At 36.4% G+C, this 19,774-nt stretch overlaps 1 protein-coding gene across 3 annotated transcripts in view; it reads left to right on the plus strand.

The window, feature by feature from the left end:
* The window catches only part of SLC4A10 (solute carrier family 4 member 10), a 161,683-nt gene that overhangs the window by 19,340 nt on the left and 122,569 nt on the right, over window positions 1-19,774 (plus strand). Inside the window, exon 1 of one of the 3 annotated variants that reach the window (XM_054830216.1) lies at window positions 17,597-18,015. The exons of 1 other annotated variant lie outside the window; for it this stretch is intronic. In XM_054830216.1, coding sequence (XP_054686191.1) covers window positions 17,935-18,015 — 81 coding nt within the window. In that variant the 5' untranslated portion in view covers window positions 17,597-17,934. Of the gene's footprint in view, window positions 1-17,596; window positions 18,016-19,774 lie in introns of those variants that run through there. One more of the 3 variants, XM_054830214.1, reaches the window with a different exon arrangement.

The raw sequence follows: 19,774 nt of genomic DNA on the forward strand, positions 1-19,774 counted from the left end.
AAGAACTTGATCATGGGCCAGGGGTGCTCTGGATGGCCTAAATGAGGATGATCAGAGACGGCTGGCAAAAAAAGGGGATCGCACCCATCCATCATCAGTTGCATTAAATTACCATAATCTATGTAGATGGGGAAAATGTGATACTTTGACTGTAGTCAAATTGTGAAATGAAAGGAAGGGGCAGCATTTCCAAGTTATCAGTATATGCTTTTTACATGCTTATCATGTTCATAGGGTTTTTTAACTGATAGAGGTTTTTTTGCTGTTTATAGTTTGACACCCATTTATTGACTTTTTTTTTTCAAAATAGGAATGAAACATTGGCTTAATTATTATTTACATTGGGAAAATATGGTCCGTTTCCTAGCATAAATACCATGAGTTTGAAAGAAAAAATCTTCACGTACTGAAGAATTATATTCACTTAAGGAGCCAGAATTTTCTCCAACTAGTTATGATTGGAAAATGGATTTAATAGTCTTTCTCCCTCTGGAAAAGACTTGTTAAGGCTGAATGATACAAAGTTTCTGAAAATAGGGCAACTGTTATTAGAATAAATGACAAAAATGTAGTGAAAGATATTTATCATCTGAATAATGTATTTTTGCTTGGAGGCTTACTTATATTTAGTCTCTGTGTTATAAATACCACAGTTGTAATTTTTCGGTAGAAGAATCACAGCAGTAATTGTTCTGATACACTAGTAACAGACATTTTGGCATATTCTCCAGCACCTTGTTACAAAATTTAGATGATGAAATATGAAGATGATGATTTTTTTAATGTTGCCTAAGTTATTTTGATGCTTACTGATTTTTAATGACATTCTGAAAATTCTCCTGAATATGTAACTTTATCCCCTTATTTTTACATTTTATTTATTACCATTCAAAAATAATTCCCAGTTTAATTTTCTTCCTGAAGTTTTAGAGCCTCATATAAATCCTTGCAGCATTTTTTTTTTTTATTTCCATTTTCTTGTCTTGCTGACAAGATTAGGTTGGTTTTCTAGATCGTGTTGCCTATCAAGGAAGTTTTTTCTCTCCTTATGTGGTTATCTCCTACTAAGGAATGAACGAAGAAGCATCTGCTTGATTATTATTTGATTGAGTCTATTTACCTGATTCCTTTAGGTGAGAAATGTTCTCACCCTTTACAATTAAAAGCTAATTTAGCTGTGAGCCATTATCTGGGAAACAGCTAAGATTGGTGAGGAAATACAGTTCCTGACAATGCAGAGGATTTCTTTATTGTTTCTAGCAATTGTACTAGGAAAGAGTTGGCTGGTACCTTGTGTTTTGTTTAGTCTAGCACTTCTGGGTGTCTGGAAAGTTGGGTTTTCAACTTTAGTTAATTCATTGAGTTCCACAGTCTTCAGCGATCTTGTCATTTGAAAGTTCTTGCTGAAGTTTAACTTGAATTTTACAATGGAAAACTTATTCATGTTGTTGTGAATTATGCCTGCCTTAATTGTCCTAAACCATCTACTCAACCTTCAGCTTAAATAGTACTTTGTTGTCATCTCTATTTAAACCATAAGCTTTATGTTTTTCTCTTTTTTTTTTTTAAATTTTAAATTAACACATTTGTTGACCACTTAACTGTCTGGATTTCATGAAATATTTGGGGAGTGTTTGAATACACCTCTTCACCTGCTTAAACTTTTTAAGCAAAATTCAAAAGATGAATTTTAAGAAATTAAATCCTAGCCTACAACCTAAATTACTCAGATTTGTAAAATGCTTTCAGGACACTTAAAAACAGTTAGCTGTCAAAGCCCAGGCATTGGTAAAACATGAACAGAATGGAAGTGGAAATGACCCATCCTTTCCCTAAAAGATTATTTGCAACACTTACAGTTTTTTAAGAAATATGGTAATACTTATCATCTTAGTACCTGAGCTCCTCACAAGGATGATGTTACATCATTGTCTCTCAAAAGCAGAACCGTCATTATTCTTTCATCTATTTAACTTATTCCAGAAAGTATGCTATGTAATGATGATGAGAAACTCCTTGTTGGATTTCCTGAGTTCTTGTTGTTAAGGTGACTTTGAAAATGAAAACTAAAATCTTTTGCACAGCTGAGCAGTGATACAGTCACTCACTGCATTTTAGTTTATATAGCATGGAAAATGCACCAGCTAATTGTGTAATTACTGGTAAAAATGCATAATACGTCCCATGGAATTGGATTAAGTACTGCTTTTTGTGTACCTACAGGGGTACTGAAGCCCCTAATCAACGCCCTTGTTTGAAAATAAATATATGCATAATTGGACTCACTTATAATAAATCCTTTGCAGGTATCTCTATTCAGGACTAAACTGAAGTGCAGAAAGGACTGGAAAGGGTGCATGCGCCGAGGGAAATAGCCAGTAGAGATACATGAACTCTTGGTAGAGCATTAATTGTGTTTGAAGCTCTTCATGTGTTACAGAAATGTGTTACAGGAAATGTCGCAAGTTTCTCCTGACAAAAGCTCTGCAGTTCCAACACCATGAATTCTGCTGGAGGACAAACCATAACCAAAAAAAGCTGTTTCTTTAGACCCTCAGTTAATTTTTAGGGTAAGAAACTCTACGCAACAGTTGCGGTTCTTGTGAATTTGAGTGTAACTCACGTTAATATGGTCTGCCCTGCATACTTAGTGTGTGATCCTCTCTAAGTAGGTGTTAGTGCTAGGCAGTGGCGTGGTATGTTCTTGAAGGAAGTTTACTTGAGACTAAATTTTCTCAGAAAGGTCATAACTAGGGAGAAGTGAAAGACCTTGCAACTGAATGCTCAGAAGTTGGTATTAATAAGCTTACACTTAAGCGGTGAGCATTAGGGATAATAATGTTTGCGAACCTCGCGGCCTGTTGTGAGTTTGAGCCAGTTCCAGCAGTTCTCTTCAGGCCTTGCCTGAAGGACGGCCGCCATCTTGGTGTGGAAACACATGCTAGGGCACAATTTGCAAATGTGATTCACATGTTTTTGACTGTGTGTGGATAAAATAAACCCAGAACTGGAGGCAATTTTGCCGCAGCAGAACGACACTGTGCCTCTGCTAACTATGTCCTCTTGGGGGTATCTGGTTGACCTGACTACGCTGGGACACGCATGCAGCTGCACAGCTCCTGGGCCAGCAGCTGACTCAGCATTGTACCAGTGCACCAGCTCACCTGAAACCACTCAGGTATCTGACATTTGACAGGACTAAAGCTTCTAAGTTTCCTGGACATCTGTGAAGGTTTTGGGCTTCATTTTCACGTGCAGACTCCTGAACTCTGTGCGGGTGTTGGTGCTCAGTGTGAGGGCCTGGGTTAGGTGCCTCAGCAGGGTGCCTGAGCATCGGCGTCCTCCCACAGCTGCTTGACCTTCTCCTGTGGGAAGATGGTGGCCATGCTCAAGGTTTTTCTTGTATCAGTGGTTCAGTGGTTAATATAATTATGCAGGACATGGGGAGACCTGGGTTCAACTCCTTTCTCTTTTTTAAAAGGATAGAACCCTGTTCCTGTCATCCCTGAAGAGTGTTGCAACTGTGAAGCAGCTCTCACCCCCTTCTCCCGTTGGGGCAATTTTCTAGAGATGTGGGAAGAAAGTGCCTAAATCATTTCAGGCGGAGAAGAGAAGCAGACCTGTATCTCTCCTATTAAAGTGGAACAAACAAGAAGTGGATGGCATTACAGTATTGCTAGAAGGCAAAGTGGTGGTCTTCTCTCTATTTTCGGTGGCATTGGACGTGCGTTTTTCAGAGAACAACAGAGAAAGGTGAGCAGACACACGTGAGGTGAAAGCCCAGGCCCTGGCTGGCTTTAGGCTCTCGTTAGGCATCGAGTTTCTTTGCCCTTTTGAGACTGACATGTCTCATAGCGGAATTTTAGCCACAAATGGAACTTTAATATTAAAAAAACAGAGGGCCGTTGAGGCCTGGGTAGCTGCTGATCTGTCTTGTTTCTGTTTACATGTTTGTGTGTGGTTTTTTATGTGAAGCTTAAGACTTGCTTTGAATTTATCTAAATTCTATCCAAATTTCATTGCAAGTACAAGGTTCCCTTTCTGAATCTGCCTTTCTTAGTCTTTTATACTAGGATTCACTTTTTAATGACTGAGTAATAATATCCAAAATGCATGCTGCTGAGCTTAAGAAAGAAATTAAGTAGTTTGCTTTTTGTCCTGAGTAGTTTACTATTGCCAGTATCTGTTGTTACTGTAATTATTCCAGTTGTCTTCTGAAGAAAGTACAGACCTTTTTATCAAGAGTGCTAGCTGGATTTTTTTTTCTTTCTAATAACATGTGCATCAAAATGCTTTCTAGGCTTGGTCATGCCCTTTCAAATCAAGTGAAGAGCAGAGGGATAAGATATGGAATGAAAAAGAAATTGTTTTAACATAAGCTTGAAGTATGTTTTAATTGCATATAGAGCATTACATAGGTTTTATTCCCAGTACCAGGCATATGTATGTATATTTCCCACCAACATTTGCCCTGTGTGAGTAGGAGTTTAATTAATAATTTCTTGCTTCTCAGTTGTTTTTCTAACCAAAGCATTTGATATGAAAGCCTTAATCTCAAATGTAAATGTAAAAAACCCAGGAAAAATGTTTTTATAGTACAGAGAGAACAGGTAACTTGTGCAAATAAAATCAGACTTTTGCCATTTTATTAACAACACCAATAATTAAGTATTGCTTCCTAGAATCTGAATATGTAAAATTCCCAGTGACAGCACATTGTTTATGGGCTTTGAAATGATACTTTCTTTGTTAGAGTGCCAATTCCTTTGGTATGTATTTCCTCTGTCACCTGAGGCTATTTTTCCAACACGTAACACATGTGATTTTTTTTTCTGCTTTCTGAATAATCAGCTTTTCCTTTTGCTCATTAAGCATAAAAATACAGCCAAGGTATTAACACAATACAAGGTATTAACAGTGACCAGTCTCTACCAGATACTAAGTTCTTTTTGTCTATTACCTAATTAACATACTTTAATTAGTTCACTACATTTAATGAACATGTTATGTAAAACTCAACATTTTTTACCTTCAGGATAACCATGACATTCAATCTAATGTGTCAGACTGGACTGTATGAATAATTAATACAGTCTATATTTATTAATTTAGTATATGGGCTAGCTTGACAGACTGGGTAGAGGGGTAGTCCTCAGTGTGGAGGGTCAGGCAGTAGCCTGCTGGGGAAGGAGCAGGAGCAGCACCCCAGGAGGGCTCTGCCTGGGGGGGGAAAGAAAAGGATGAACCTGAACAGAAATTGGGACCCCGCTGATGCTGGGTGTCCTGAGCCTGTCTGGGGTCCCCTGCTGGGAGGAAGCTGGGAGGCTCTCTTCCGCTTTTCATGCGTTTCACCCCCTTTCGTTGCTTCATTGGTAGCATTGGTTCAAACCAGAAGCACTTAATAATTCATATAAAATGCAATACATGTGTTTCTGTAAAAAGACTCTGTACTTGGGCTATTAAAATCAGGAAGATAACTCTTGAATACTAATTTTTTAAGCTGCTTGAGAAATGAATTTTAAAAAGAACCTGCTATTTTAATGCTTTTGATAGCTGCCTGAACTTCAGTATATCTTGGGTTATGTGAAATGAAATTATGTACAAGAGAAACTACGAAACTGCAAAAAAAGGTTGAGTTGAGTGGAAGTAGGCCTTTCTCTTGTCATGGAAATGTGTTTTCTGTTTCCTCTGACCAGAATGGCCTGTTGTGCTTGGTAGCATATGAGAATATTTGGCTTTGTGAACATCTGAGAGGCTGGTGGTCAGCCTTTGGCATTGCCTTGTGCACCATCTGGGTGGAGTGCCCAGCGCTCCAAAATATCCTGTATGATTAAGACACATGAAGATGTCTCTACAAAGCTTGAAATTGTCTAGAACTAACTTCTTTTTAGAAGACCCAAAGGTTTTGCTTACCTTACCTTACCGGTAGCAAAAGTGATAGTACAAGTGGCATAATGCCACCTAGCTATAAACACCAGTGGCTGTAGGGCTTTGCACAAAGGTCATACTGATGACCTGGAAAATAGGCTTAGACTTAAGAATGTCAAGTTGGTAGAGGAGCTTGAGAGCATGAGCAAGGGAAACCAATACATTTTTCTGGAACTACATTTTGATGGTGCTAGGAATGAGAGATTCAGATTTTTACTTACAATGCATTTTTAGGCATTGTATTTTTGGGAGAGGTAATGAGGTGAGTACATGGAGCATCTGTTTGAATAGAGAACTCATTTCTTCTAGTCAGACTAATTCTGTTTCTCCTGATGGTGAAAGATGTTTTTTGGTTTTCAAGGTGAGAAAGAAGCCACAGGCCCAGATAGAATACTACCTTAAATTCAAGCTCTGATTTGGTTTCCTTAGCCACCTTTTTCTCTTCCTTGTCAAGTGAACGAGTAGTTTCTGATGAGTTGGAATAGACTATATATAAGCCTATGTCGACTGCTGGAGGCTAAGTGAAGTAAGAAAGTAGTTTAAAAAAAAATGAAACATACATGAGAATTGTCTTTTTATGATATGGTCTGAACTGCTTTTCTTGGCTCAATGCAAAGTAGTCTTTTACATTAGCATGAGTTATTTCTATTGTGTTTATTCTAAATACTTCTGCTATCATAGAGTGAATTTTGTAATATTTTGTGGCTAATTACTTTCTTAAATGAGTTATTTATAGGGATTCATGTTATAATTGTGGTATTTAAAATGATTTACAGTAACTGGCTTTTGCGTGAGTTGTGTAAGAACTTTAATAATGAGCAAGAATTTATGAAATAATAGCTAGAGGTCTCTCATCACCTTGCTACCAAGAGAATGCTGGCTACCATGTATTTGCAAAATAAGTTTTTCTTTGTAGGGTAGGGAGGAGGCTGCAATTGATATTTATGTTGTCTCTGGCCAGCAACTGTAAAACGCTGTAGATGAAATGTTCAAAACTTTTACTAGTGGTGTGTGTCAGGTACCATATTTGCTTCTTTTCATGATTCTCCTTTTACATAATATTCTCCTATTGAGTTTGCACACAACACTGAGCATGGTAAGCTGTAGAACTTATCCTTAAACATAGAAATTGGGTTGGTGACTTGGTGAAGAATGGTTATGTAGCAGTACTATATACGGATATGAGACTAATCAGACTTTGAAATAACACAGGTGTTCTTGGATTATATCTGAGGTGCAATTTGTGGTGTCATATATTATCTTGAAAGGTAGTCAAGAACTTCTTGAAAAATAGATTTGAGAGAAACTAACAAAAATATTATTCCTTACATGTACTTAATGAAGTTAGAATTCCAATTATTTAAAACTAACTCAGATCTTCATGTGTTTTTTCCTATCTTCTGCTTCACTTCTGAATATCCTGTTAGTAATTTATCTGAAAATTCTTCAAATTAATGAATATGTCCTTTAAGATTTCATTACTGTTTGGGTTTTTTTGTAATAAATGTAGAAATAAATCCCAATCTTGTAGGTCATTGGTTAGAATTCAGATAATTTATATAAAACAAGCTTGATAATTATAATATTCAGTGCTACTGTGACTGATGTCTTCATGATGTGATTATCTCATTACAAAATTGCAAACAGCAGGCAGTTACAATTTCCGATAGTTTTCTAAAATTTTTTTCATAGTAAACTGCGTTTATTATTTTTACCTAAAGGACATTTTACCTTAAGCCAATCCAAGAACGAAAATAATTTAAAGTTATCTGGGTTGGTGGTATTCCAGTGATGTGGTCCCATATTTATGTAAGGTATTTAAGTTACCTGATATGTGAGACATAAGTGTATGGCATGATATGGCTAAACAAGTCGTAAAGTAGGTACAATTGTACTAGGTATGATTTTTTTAATGCATTGACAACAAAAGATTGCTTTGTGCAGCTGATTTACAGCATTTTATCCAGCTGAGTTTTGAAAGTCCCAGATATTAAAGCTAGCACCATTTCCCACGTGGCTGTTCTACGGGTGATATAGTTCAAGGTCAGTTTTTAACCATGTACTTTTGTGAATTTCACAGTATTAAATGTCAACATTTCTTCTAACAGAGAAAATGGTGTAAAGTTTTTGTATCAAATTGGAAACATTTTTTGGAATAATGAGAGCGTTTATGCCTCAGTGTCTATTTTTAAAGATATTGGAGAATGAGGGAAAGAATGGAAATCCTATCACTGAATGTTTATTTGATGGAATGATGTCAAATCTTTGTATCAATACAAATTTAGTGTTGCTACGCACCTTCATTTAGTTCCTGAGTCTGCTCTGAGAACTCAATGATCAGTTTTTAGTCCAAGTATGTATGGTAATGTCTTTCAAAACATTGGACATAGCACAGGCTGAAGCCGTGTACTCTCTGAGGAGTCCAATGAGGCTGCTAGATGACTGTCGTGTGGTGAGAATGCCCTTGCTTTATAGTTACCCTTTTCTCTGAACTGTGTATGGAAATTGGCTCACAGCTGTAACCTAAGAGGAAGTTTTAAAAAGGGCTTTGAGCAGGGGAGATTATAAGGGCATGTAATGAGTGCTTGCTTGCAGAAGCAGACTGACGTTTTTTCTTTCTCACTTAGGCTTGGATTTCCTTCCAAACTTACCTGCTTTTCTACTCTTTTTCTAAGTTGGTGAGAAAGTCTTTAAGAGAGGAGGAAGGCCTGAAACAGAGCTGTGCTGGTGGTGGATGTATGGTGCTCCCACTGATGATCACCGGAGGGAGATGAAAGTAGGAAAGAAATTGTCTAATTCAGGAATCTTGTGTCTGCTATTGTCACTCATTGGGGACATGGTCTCACCGCTGGTTTTTTCCCTCTCCGAGGGAGAGGCAAAAGAAAAGGTGAAATTGGCTGCTGCTGAATTTCTTTCTCACGACAAAGGAGGAGGTTTGTTATCCTGGGTATATTTAGCTGTGATAGATCTGATCATTAAGATTTTAGACTATCAAACAATAGCTACATTTTGTACGTAATACACAAATCTGTCAGGCAGTCCAAGTTCATGCAGTAGTTTAGGATGAGAAATGATAGACATTCCTCATGTGGATGTATATGGTAAATATATACCTAAGAGAGAATGACTATGAAGAATCATGGAAATAAGTCTTTGCACCTTTGGCAAAAAACCCCCCAAACAGTTAAGTTCACAGCACCACAGTAAATATTTTTATTTAAAGGTCAAGAGTCTTTACGATGGGGCTATGCCAGAAGACCTGCTATTGCACTCCAGGTATTATAATTTCACTTTGGTGTTTGCAGTATTCTCTTTACTTAAAGCAGGATATAGTGTTTAATAGAACTAGTACTCACAAGAATTGACCAAGGTGTGTGGTGTGTCGTTGTTGTTGGTTGTGGGGTTTTTTGGTTTGTTTGGTTTTTTTTACTGTTGCTTACCATTGTAAGACAAGCATATATAAAATCACCAACCTCCCTTCAAACCCAGGGAAGTCCCCATGACTGGAATGTGTCTAAGTATTACATTTTCTTCATTTTGGTATTCTTTTTCTTTGTCCTTTAGACTTTTACTTTTTCACAAGTGTCTTGTACTGAAGTAGTTACCTGAAAGGCACTTTAAAAATATAAAAACAGGCAGTGTCTGACTTTTGAGGCTCCTGCGGGAGACTCTGTATATTCCAATGGGCATTTTGTCCCACTTTTCTATCTTTGAAAGAATCATTGGTTATTTTTTTTTCTTGAGGTCTTAACATTTTTATCTATGTCCTTGCATTACTGGGTGTAAAATTGTGTTTTAAATACTTAAAAAAATATGTAGGCAATTAAGTTTGTAAAGCATTTTGAATTGTTCTAGGAAGTTATATCTTCTGCCCCATTTTTATCCATAAATATATATGAATTTGTCTATTTTATTTAGTTTGTATCTCTAACTTTATAATTTAATTCAGAGCATCCCAACATCAGCTTTGGGGCCTGCCTCTAGTTTGGTGGGACTTTTCTTTCATCTCCCCTTTCTGTGTTCTTCCTACATCAACCAGAGGAGGACTGCCCCCAACCCAGTGCCTCTTTAGTCTGTGGATGCCTGGCCTTGCACGATCATAAATAAGATGTTTAGCTTTTAGTGAAGTGTGTGCTGCTTAAATAGCTTTTCTGTGTCCCCTCCCACAGCAAGGATGGCAAGACTGCGCTGGTGCAGTTAATCTTAGCTTGTTTACTCTCTGTGGGCACTGTTTTGTTAACTTTGCAAGAAAGCAAATATTTGTTTCAGAGCTCACATTTCAGAATTGATTTTGGAATAAAATATTCCATAATTTGTTTTTTTAGCTGTAAGGGTGATAAAATTAGGTAGTAATCTGATATATTAGATGTTTATGTGATAAATTGCATTTATAAAGCATTTTTTACTGTCTCTCCATCATATGGTTTTTGTCAAGACTACTAACCTAATCCTAAAGTTCTCCTCTTGTAACAGCTCTTTTCCCCCATCGCCTCCCTTCAAAGCAGTGGCTTTCCCTCCCAACCTTTGAAATTCTCATCCCACATTACAATCTTTTAAGAATCCAAAGGGTATTTTGTGTAGCACCAGTGTTAGGTTTGTGCTCTGATATTTAAGCATACAAGCCCACTTGTTTTACATGACTGAAATAAGCATTTAAAACAGCCTGCAAAATTTTGGGGTAACTGATGTGTCCAGCAGTTTTCTTTTTGGATGGGTTTTGACTGAGTAATATTGGCTAAAATGGATCTTTATTTATTGTCATTCTCATTTATAATCAGTGTATTTTGTGGTAAATGAGAAAATCTTAAGTGTGTGTAGATGGATTTTTAAAAGATGTGTATATATATCTTTCTTGCTTGTCTCTATTATTGATAGACGTAAAACTTTCAAAGGACTGTGATACACAAATGATGTGCAAATAAGCTGGTATTGGGATTTGCAAAGGTATTCAGCCATTCTGATTGCTTAGAAGTATAGGTAAACTAATGAGGAGTGCACAGCTGAGTTTGTGTTCAAAGTAACAGTATGCCGCTATGTTTATATGCAGTGAAGAAACTTGCCTGAACCTGTCTTTTGCCTTTTTCCCCTTGTTTGAACTGAAGCAGAGTTTTGTGTGATCTAGAGCTAGTTCTGAATATGTTGTAATTTGTCATAATCTTTTTAGAGTTGTTCTTTCAAGAAAAATGACTGGGTTCTCTGCTCACAATGGGTGTATTGGAGTCGAAGGTCAACAGTGTGTCAAGGTAATTCTCTAAAGCTCTACGCGGATCGAAAATGTCATTGAAGAACACACATACGCTTTTTTGTGCTAGGTCTGAAGTAGAAGGGGCAAAATCCCTAGTGGGTAGAAGTCATATAATTTGGTGATGCTTTGCTGATTTGTGCTTCTTGAGAGTTTGCCTGCAGCAGAAGCTGGAGGTGATGAGATTGGATGAGAGAAAGACCATCCAGGAAAAATTCATCAAATTTGTCATTCTTGAAAGGACCATCATAACATATGGTAAGGCATATCATTTACCTCAGGCTTGGAGGAAAATGATTTCTGCTAGGAGAATATTAATTTTATTTCTTACAGAATCAGCTGACAGGGTAGGCTTTCTCCTGGCTGGTCTTCCCCTTCTGTTTTCTCTAAAGGGAAGGATGGAAGCTTGGAAATGTCTTATCTGTAGCAGACAAGCAAGTTGGCATTTTGCCATCATTTTCTGCTAGCAGAGAGGATAATGGTAATTATATGTCAAAATTTAACATTTCTCTTCTTTGAAAGAGAACTTTTTAATGCAAAATATTTAGAAAAGTCAGATCTATTCTGAGGCAGATAAGAAGCTAGGATTAGTGAACTGACAAATTTTTCTTAAGAAAAAGGAGTTTTTCTTCCTCTTCAGGGACAAGGGAGAGATGAAAAGGATCAAAAGAAAGGAAGGTACGAGGTGTGCGATATAACTAGGCTGCAGCTTCAGTATTGTGTAGAGCAGTGCTGTCTGTCCTGCTGTTCCTTCTGTGGAAGGACTGGTAGCACTTGCTTTGCTAATGGATTCCAGCATTTTTTATGAAATTTTTATTTCTTTGTTTATCAGGAACATAAATTTCTGTTGTGCTGTAGCACATGGAGTCCAAATTCCATCATCACCTTTTTAAGGAGGGGAAAATGTTTTCCTGTAATCAATTCTAGCATCCCCACTAGTTGCAAGTTAAGCCCTTTAGTCAGCCATGTCTGTAGTTAATAAAAGGAAAAAGGTTTTCCCAGGCTGTGGCACAAGTTACAGTACTGTCGAGATGCTTAAAAAAAGTGGAAAGCTTTGCTTTCTTTAAAGTCAGAAAAGGAAGGCATGGTCATTTTAAATAAAACCTATTCACCTTCTAGATACATAGTTAAAATTAATCATTTCGGTCTGATTTTACAAATAATTTTCTAAAATACATGATTTACATAAACATAATTTTGCTAAGAAAATAAATGTACAATTGCAAACTTTGAGGAGACTTTTTGTACTCCTTATTTTCTGTATTTTTCCAAGAGCAAATATAAGCAACCATCTCTTATGTGCACGCTGGAAGTATAGGATTGCTTCTCAGTAGTCTGAGAGAAAGGAGGTGTCTGCCTTCTACATGGTCTTCCAGGAAATGGGATGCCAGACATTTTAAAGTTGTGTTTTTTTTTTTTTTTTAAGATAAAATACTGGATAGAAATCTTCCTTTCTCTTTATTGTTTTAAGACTGTTTATTATACATTTATTCTAATGTGTTGGCAACGTGTAGTACAGTGATCTGGATTGTCAGGGACCAGCCAGAGATACAAACTTCAGTTTTAGTGCTAGGATACAGGAACACTGACAGTGGGGTATTTGGAAAGGCAGGTTTTGATACAGCTACATTAACTGTTAAGGCAGAATTGGAACCAAGCAGTTAATTTGCAAATTTTCACTATGCAGTCATGGTTCGGGTCTGCCTCTGCTCATTTCCTATTTTGTTTTATAAATGTTTTGAGTTTCCTTTAACAACAGTCGTGGTTATCCACAGATGAACTGATTAGACTTACATAATGTCTGTTGAAATAATCACAAAAGGAGAGTCTTTGAACAGTATCTCATTTGAGAGAACAAAGTAGGTATGTCCATAAAAGATAACAAGTTTTTACTGAGTTAATAAATTTAAACTTGTATTTTCTAATGGTTTTACTTTTTGCCTGGAGAAGGGTATTTACACTTTATAACAAAAACAAGACATAAAATAAGAGATAATATGTAGACTAGAGGAAGGTAATAGAAACAGTCCTGTCATTAGGATTAAAGGAGAACGGATGATCATTAATTACTTTTGAGATTATTCCACTCAAGTACAAAGATATTTTTCAATCTGTGTTGATCTGAGCAATCAGCTCAAACTTGAGACCAGATGAATTATTTTGGTTAAGAGAAATTGCTGGGCTATTTATATTGTTAATACCATTCTACATTCATTGAGATGAAGGCTTGGTGTTTTCAGCACAGGAGAAGCCAACTGTTACCAAGTCATTTTTGTTTGTTTACTTTTTTGTTTGTTTGTTTCAGAGTTCTAAACTTATTTCCAATCAGTGTTGAACCCCAGGGAATCTCCTGATTTTTCCGTATGTCCTGCTCTTGTTACTAATTCTGCTGTACCTTACGTTTCTGCTTTTTTCTTCACTTGTCTGCATTTTCATGATCGTCTCTTGTAGAAAAACAGGAGTGAAAGGCACACTCCTGGTCTTTGATTTCCTGCTCTTGCAGCCCTTCAACCTCTCATAGGTAAAAAAAACCCAAACATGAATGACAATTTTGTATGGATTTGTGCTTGTTCCAAAATTGTTCTTTTACGTGAATATTTTTTTCTTTATCCTTGGCACATCTATGTTGACACCTACACGATCTCCCCCTTAGTCTTTTGTTTGTTAAGCTAAGCAAAGCAAATGTTTTCAATTTCTTCTCAAAATTTTCCTGACCATCGCAGAAGCTTTTATCTCTTACAGTTTGAATTCTGTTTTTAGGCATAGATTATCAGAATCAAGAACCGTAAGATTTTAATAGAGCTTCCAAGTTATTGCATTAATGTTGATGTCTATCTACTAGAAATATTTTCCCTGATAATTTTATAATTTCTATTTCCATAGGGCATTATGTTGATAGCTCATAATTACTCTGTGATCAGCTTTGTCCCCGCAGATTCATCCACTGTAATTTTCAACTGCTGAGCTCTCAATTCTTAGCAGAAACTTCATAATCTATAAGATCACATCTTCACATTTTGATTTACTGAATTTTACCCTAATTTTATTCTTGTGGTCCTAAAGGTAATCCATGTCTTCTGGTGCTGTTCCATTCCTCACATATTAGCAGTGCTTTCCAATATCGGAAGTTTTTTTGAACAAACCCAAACTGTGATTTTTGTTATCATTCATACCACTTATGCTCTGGTCATTAATAAAAATATATAGTAAAATCAATCCCCTAAAGTGTTGCTGAGGAAAATGCATTAGTATTGTTCTTCCAGCTCCTTTGGTACAGCACTAAATCATCTCACCTTACTTTTACAATCTGCAGTACCTTTCACTGATCTCAAATGTTCTGTATCATGATCATTAGTACTAGCAAACATGATTTAAATTTAGTTTAAAAAGCTGAGTGACAGAGCTTCTGTTGTTTGCTCACTCACTGCTTAGGTCAGGTCTTTTTGATATGAAGCTGATTTGTGATAGATTCAAAGTGAACCATTATTTCACCTTGCATAATCCACAGGAACACTGAATTTTCTTTTTTCTTTTTTTATTCTTTCTTTTTTCCTGTAAAGAAAAATGAAATAAAAGCAAACTATATTTGTAGTAATGCTTTTGTATGATATAAAGTAATACCTGTTGATATTCTAAAGGGAATGGATTGACCAGATTTTTGCTTCACCATCTCTCAGAATAAATATGTATACTTTATAGAATCATAGAATATCCTGAGTTGGAAGGGACCTGTAAGGATCATTGAGCCCAACTCCTGGCTCCACACAGGACCAGCCGAATCAGAGCATATGACTGAGAGCGTTATCCAGATGCTTCCTGAACTCAGTCAAGCTTAATGCTGTGACCACTTCCCTGGGGAGCCTGTTCCAGTACTCGACCGCCCTCTCAGTGAAGAACCTTTCCCTGATATCCAACCTAAACGTCCCCTGTTGCAGCTTCATTCCGTTCCCTCGGGTTCTGTCACTGGTCACCAGAGGGAGGAGATAATACTGTATTTATACCCTCTCTCTGGTTTAATGTTGCTAATGAAATGTTAAAAATTTTTGCTTTTGCAAAATAGTAATTGTATTGCCATGAGGAAAAACATGGAATAACTTCTGGGAAAAGATTCCGCTAGCTGGCATAATACACAATTACTTCTTCATGCATATTTCTGAGTGCATTTATAATTTGTCCTGAGATCTTAACCTAACTCAGGAAAATAGTCTTATATCTTGTCTTTTGCTAGCTCTTGAATTCTTCAAATGTCCAGCTGGGGGAGAGATGATGTACTCTTTGTGAGCAGAAACTCTAAGTGATATTTCTGACAGCTGTGGTTACAGCTCCTAGCTTTGTGTTTTTCACTCTTTGAGTGGACATCATCATCTAGTACAAGATTTGCACAGAGAGAGCCTACATAATGTTTATGAAAGGTGGCTCGGCAACATACATTTTTTTCATCTGGTTATTTCTTACCACTTTGCTGGCCTTCGTATCCTAGCTAGGTGGCTTGAGGGGACTTGGAAGTGGTTGCCAGCCACTCACAGATGCAAGGTACTTACTCCCTTACGTAGTTACAAGTAGCTACTGATCAGAATATAGTACTGCAGAACTGAGTGTTTGCATAGGAGTAAATAACGATATTTAACAATGCATTATTATTATTATTATTTTAAAATTACCTTTGGGAATAGAAATAATTACCTTGGGAGATATTCCCATTTCATACTAATGTGGGGAAAGTTATTTGCCCCTTCTCTTACTGCTGAATCATTCTTGTCTATTTTTTGAAGGGCCTTTTGTCTCCTTGTGTGTATGTATTTATATCCTGTGCACATAGATTTAGTAATATTTTCTTGCAAGTTGAAAGTGAATTCATGACTTATTCTGGGAAAACTTTAAAAGTGGCAGCTTTCAAGAACATTCGCTAATGTTCAGAGTGATACCCTGACTGCCACTATCATCAGCTGTAAAAAGACAGTTGTCAGGTTGTTTGGCTTCAAGATTAACTCTCTTGGAGAATATAAAAAGCAGTGGCAAGTCTGGCCTGATCCGGTTCCCTACTGCACTTTAAAGCCCCCTAGGGCTTCACTGATGAGTCTCTCCTAGGCTACGGACCACGTCACCAGAGACCCAATGTGAATGTGTGGCTGAGTTCCATTTCCCTGTAAATGAAGCATCCTTATGTTGAAACAGTTCCACACTGTATAAAGTGAATGAGTTAAAAATTGATAGCAGACAGTTTCTCTCTCTAAAGGGAAATACGTGGTATTCATGGATGAGACCAGTTTGCTGTTATCAGTGTCATAATGTGAATGGCTATAAGCCAAACTTGATTAACTCTAAGTTACTCAAAAGAGCAATTACTACAACTGTATAATAATAATGTTAAACTAACAGAATAGGATCTGGGTGAATTAATTTAGAACCATTTACTTCTATTTTCAGCTTCTGCTTATATTTCAAAGTAAAGAAGGACATCCAAATTAATTGGAATAACATGCAAGCTGTAGTTAAATTAGGGAAGATTTTTTTTCCTCCAAGTTTTATTTGTCTGTAGAATTTCACCGGTTGCAATATATTTCAGTATGTGTTGAGGGGATATTCCTGTGTGTTTAAGGATGTGGACTGAGTGCCTCAATAGGACTTTCTCACTGTGTGAACATGAGCAATTTTTCTGTGGGTCTGGAATTCAGAGGAATTATTAAATGATAACTTTTTCCAGTTTGTTGGTGGCACTGTTTTGTGTTAGTTCTGTAAAGTGATTTTTTTTTTGTTTGCATAAGTTTGTTGCCATAATGATAGCAACAATAAATACAAATAATGATTTATAATAATCAATATCACTTGCATCAAGTATGTGTTTAAATAAAAAGTCCAGTTATTACTTTTCAGTCTTAAGAATTTTAAAATAATTAAATTTAATCCTGTTACTAAGGAGGATACTGTATGTTTGTTAGCTTGAAGGGTCTCTTGTATCAGAAAAACCCCATGCATGATTGTTTTGTTTGATATCAAAACACATTTTTGCTGTCATAATACTGGCACATTTTCAAGGCATGCTGTTTTCTGGCTGCTAGCAGGGAGTAATGGAAACAATGCAGTGATCGTGCAATTTTTTGAAAAGAAACACTAAAAATACTTAGGCAAGCAATGTTTTTAATTTAATAGGCACTAGGATTCATAAGGCTGCATAAAATAGCTGTTTCAGTACCACAGGGGTATTTAAATGCCTTGCTGCCTATGAATTGTTTATAATTTCTTTCTGGTAATTTTCCTTTGGATCAGATTGTGATGCTGCTTCTGAATAGTGATAGTGCTTGTTGAGGAGTGGTCATGCAAGCAAAATTTGATAACCTCGATATGTCACTTCATCTGCTGTTTTTCTTTTGTTAATGCAAAGCTGGTTGCATAATATCTAATTTCTCCTTTAGCTGACCACAGATGAAAACAAAATCTATAATGGCAGCGCTGGGTTTTATAAAAAACGCAAGTGAGGAGTTGAAGGATGTGGCTTGTTCTGTTTGGATGATGCAGGATTGCTTTAAGCAGTAAGCTTACTGTTTTCAGATGGCATTAGCAGCATCAGTGATATAGCTGTGTCAGCCTCCTTGACTACTGGATGTCTGGAAGCGCACAGAGGAAACTATATTTAAGATCTGATATCTTGAGGGTAACGACTCCAGCACTGACTGAAGGACAGAATGGCTGCTAATGCTTTCTTCGCTAGCCCAGAAGATTTTGAAAGATAGATGGGTCTGTGATGTACTTCTGTAAGACAGGAAATGCAATTTTTGGGGGTCTCTGGAAATAGAAAGGTCATGCAGCTTGGAACCAGTGAGACATTACAGTCTCTAAGTCATCAGGTATGACCTCATAGTTTTTACTAATATTTCTAACACAAGGGTTTGTTTTACAGTTTTAGGTCATTTACAATCTCTTTGTCTGTGTAATTGCTTCATGTTGGATTTGCTACAGGATTTATAGGGTAGACTGTTTACATAAGCAGAGCAATGTATATCTTGGAAATCTAACATGCTGTGAATTGCTATTTGAACAATGTAAGGTTATTCCATATATATTTTCAACCTGGTTTTATTGTGAATATGATTTCTTTTAACTAATTCATGGTAAAAGGTTATACCTTTTGCTGTAAAGTAAAATGACAAGATTGTATTGCATTTTTATTTTGCTTTATCTTTACATGGCACACAAAGCTATTGTGTGAATGTGTGTGTTAGTCATATGAAATGCAGTATAAGACAACTGTTTACCTACAGTGGCAGGTTATTTAAAACAACGTATCACATTGTGTAACAGGACTGAGCTATTTTGCAGGCGCAGATCTTGCTTCATTTTGCAGTAGTAGATTTTTTTTTCTTCATTTCAAATCAGTGTTAAAAATAGCTCATTGAACATAACAGTGAAAGTTTGGCAAGATAACTCTTCCCTTTTTAATTATTACACTCAGTGACACATACTAATACTAAATGGGTTGTAAAAGAGAAGATTAATAACTTAAATATGTAGAATGTTGTTTAAAACCAAATTCATTTTACTGAAGCATGTCTCATCCTTTTTGTTTTTTCACTGTTGCCAACTTTATTGCAAGGCTGATACTTTTGTATCTGCTAATGTATTGTGGTGATGGATGGGAAAGTCAGAGTACATGAAAGAAAACAAGTATATGGGTATTGTACATAGGAAGATAGTGGCCTAATTTCATGTATGGAGCACAAAATAGAATTAGAGATACTGTTATCACTTTAGGTGTTATAAATGCTAGATAATAGCTGTTGTTTCCCTTTAATACAGCATAGAGCAATGAATATTTGAAATTGTAGGAGAAGTTTATTTTAAAAAATGATATTCAGCTTCATCTTCAGAAATTCTAGATGTATTTGCAGAACATTTCCATGGCAACGTGTTTGGCCATGTGTTTTAAAAGCTCAGCTGAAGCCTGAAAGTAGCGTGCAATTTTTCTGTCACTTGCTTTAGCCTTGTGAAACAACAATTTTCGTATATAACTGGACTGCAGATTGGCAAGGGTGAGCGGTATTTCCTGACCCCAGAGTACAGGGTTAAATGATCAAGATCTAAAAATATTTTCATATTTCCACTTAGAAATGTGAACACGTAAAACATAGATTTGATTTTGCATTTAGAGCTGTATTCTGGATTCACCCCCATTTAATAACATTTTGTTGGGAGCATGTGTGTGTGGGAGACCACAGAAGACCAAACTTGAGAATGTTCAGTAAATTGCTTCAGTAAAAATGGCTGTCTTTTAATTTTTAATCAGAAACATGTTTGTAAAAAATGTTGTATTACTTTTACTGGCCATAATTTATAGTTTCCCAGTCTACTTATCCAGCTTACATTCTTATTAAGAATGGGCAAAGACTGCCCTGCTCTTAAGCTTGATTAGGTTTGGAATGATTTAACTATACCTTTCACTTGCTACAAGATCTTTTTAATCTGTTAGAATTTATTTTCAGTATTTTAATGTATTAGTCACAATGAGTACATTCTGTTTCTTGGCACTGGAATGAAATTCCTGAAAGTATTGGTTTCATGGTATTTTGGTGATTTGCAGGGTATTTATGGACTTTTAAAAATGACCAA

The sequence above is a fragment of the Grus americana genome, chromosome 6 (assembly GCF_028858705.1).
Source record: "Grus americana isolate bGruAme1 chromosome 6, bGruAme1.mat, whole genome shotgun sequence".
NCBI classification, from domain to species: domain Eukaryota; kingdom Metazoa; phylum Chordata; class Aves; order Gruiformes; family Gruidae; genus Grus; species Grus americana.